The sequence below is a fragment of the Rosa chinensis genome, chromosome 2, assembly GCF_002994745.2.
Source record: "Rosa chinensis cultivar Old Blush chromosome 2, RchiOBHm-V2, whole genome shotgun sequence".
Taxonomy (NCBI): domain Eukaryota; kingdom Viridiplantae; phylum Streptophyta; class Magnoliopsida; order Rosales; family Rosaceae; genus Rosa; species Rosa chinensis.
Window position 1 is genome coordinate 36,761,283 of NC_037089.1, and position 1,598 is coordinate 36,762,880.

General features: G+C 39.2%; 1 protein-coding gene across 1 annotated transcript; it reads right to left on the reverse strand.

Moving 5' to 3' along the window:
• Nucleotides 1–260: 260 nt before the first annotated feature.
• LOC112184234 (ribonuclease S-7) lies at nt 261–1,226 on the reverse strand. The gene is made up of 2 exons (XM_024322499.2): nt 931–1,226; nt 261–840 (listed from the first exon to the last, which is right to left on the reverse strand). Exons 1-2 carry the CDS (start codon nt 1,183–1,185, stop codon nt 397–399), a joined length of 699 nt encoding a protein of 232 aa, XP_024178267.1. The 5' UTR covers nt 1,186–1,226; the 3' UTR covers nt 261–396.
• Nucleotides 1,227–1,598: the final 372 nt, after the last annotated feature.

Genomic DNA, 1,598 nt, shown 5'->3' on the forward strand with positions numbered 1-1,598 from the left:
CATGAGCAAAAAAATGGATGCACGTGTAAAAACCCCTCCTTACTGAGTGTATATATCGGCGTTGCTAGGGTCTTAAACACAAAACTTTAAGGTCTTGAGCAGCAGCACTAGAACGAACTTAAGCTAATCATTCTTATGCTACGGGTAGTAATTAAGATCGAGAACCACCAGTGAAACATCCAAACACACGCTTAAAAAAGTTGGTTTATGTCTTGAATCATGCATCTAAACTATTAGACATAGAGATAAACAAGTACTTAACGTAAGATTGCATTTTTATTCATAGGGAGGATAGTTTGGTACATTATTTTAATGCTAGGGTATCAAACCCCGGCCTAGACCCAACTAAACTCATCGAAACCATGTAGCAAAAGAGATGACAAGTGGGAGAATCAGCTAAGGGTAGTATATCTTCTGCTTCTGGTCACAATATGTTGATCGGGTACAATTGACCAGATTTGTCCCCTGGTGATCGAAACAGATCACAATTTCCCTCAAAATGAAGTTGGTTGTTGTGCTCCCACGAGTTAGTTTGTCCTGCTTACAAAGGATGAGAGGTTTTGTGTCGGTACCGATCTTGGACTTGACGGCTGCTTCAAAATCAGCCAGTGAATACGATCGAGATTGCCCCGGCTTGATATTTTTTTGTTCCAAAATGGAATAGAGATCATACTCCTTCCAGAACTTGTGAGCTCTCTCAAAATACGCTGTCTGAGTGATAGCTGGTGCAGTACAGGACCCATGCTTATTATATTCGTGTTCCCAAAACGACATATCATCTTTATTTGTCACGACGCTGGGCCAAGATTGGAGAAGATCGGTTTTCAACGACGGAGTTATCTGAAAAACAAAACAAGCCGAGTAACTTGTTACACAAGTAAGCATAAGTTAAACATAACCAGAAAGATGTTCATTAAAAATAATATATACCAGGTTTCCGTTGAACGAGTGTAGTTTCTGTGCCTTGTCACAGCTGATAATCGGCTCGGAAATATTCGTGGGCCAAATTCCATGAACCGTGAATTTGGCTGGCAAGCTCGCCGGTGGAATGCATTTCTTGTCGTTAACACAGTAACCTCTAGGGTATTGCAAGACAAACTGTAGGTATTCGTATGGCTTTGCATGGGAACCCTTGAACAGTATAACAGAGAGCAAGAAAAGGAGACAGACTGCTGCTGTTTTCATTTTTTCTGTATATGATGAGCACTCTTTTGAATAATATTGCAGCTAGATATAATTCGCATGGTTCATCTCACCAAACATGAAACTCTATATATAGATCCCTAAAACGCTAGCTACTGTGGTTTCAATTGATCCAATTGATCTACTATGTCGAACAGAAACTCGCTTTTTTTGTTTTTTCTGTTCACACGTCATTTCCATATGCATGCATGAATTACATTTTAGGGTTCCTTCTTGCTATTGGCAATACTATTTTGAAGCTTAATTGATACGTATTGCATTTGATCATCATTCTCAAATCTCAACTCTCTTATGTGCAAATGACAAGCAAAATGATCGTCAGAGTAATGTTCTATTGGTATCCTTGTCATCATGAGTATTGCGAACCATTATCATATTGGTCCTAAGACTACTGT

What these genes read in the sequence shown, in the direction of transcription:
- LOC112184234 (XM_024322499.2), bottom strand. Translation starts at nt 1,185, where the DNA reads ATGAAAACAGCAGCAGTCTGTCTCCTTTTCTTGCTCTCTGTTATACTG. An exon ending in ACTCGTTCAACGGAAACCTG is followed by an intron (nt 841 to 930) that starts GTATATATTATT and finishes TTTGTTTTTCAG; the next exon opens with ATAACTCCGTCGTTGAAAAC.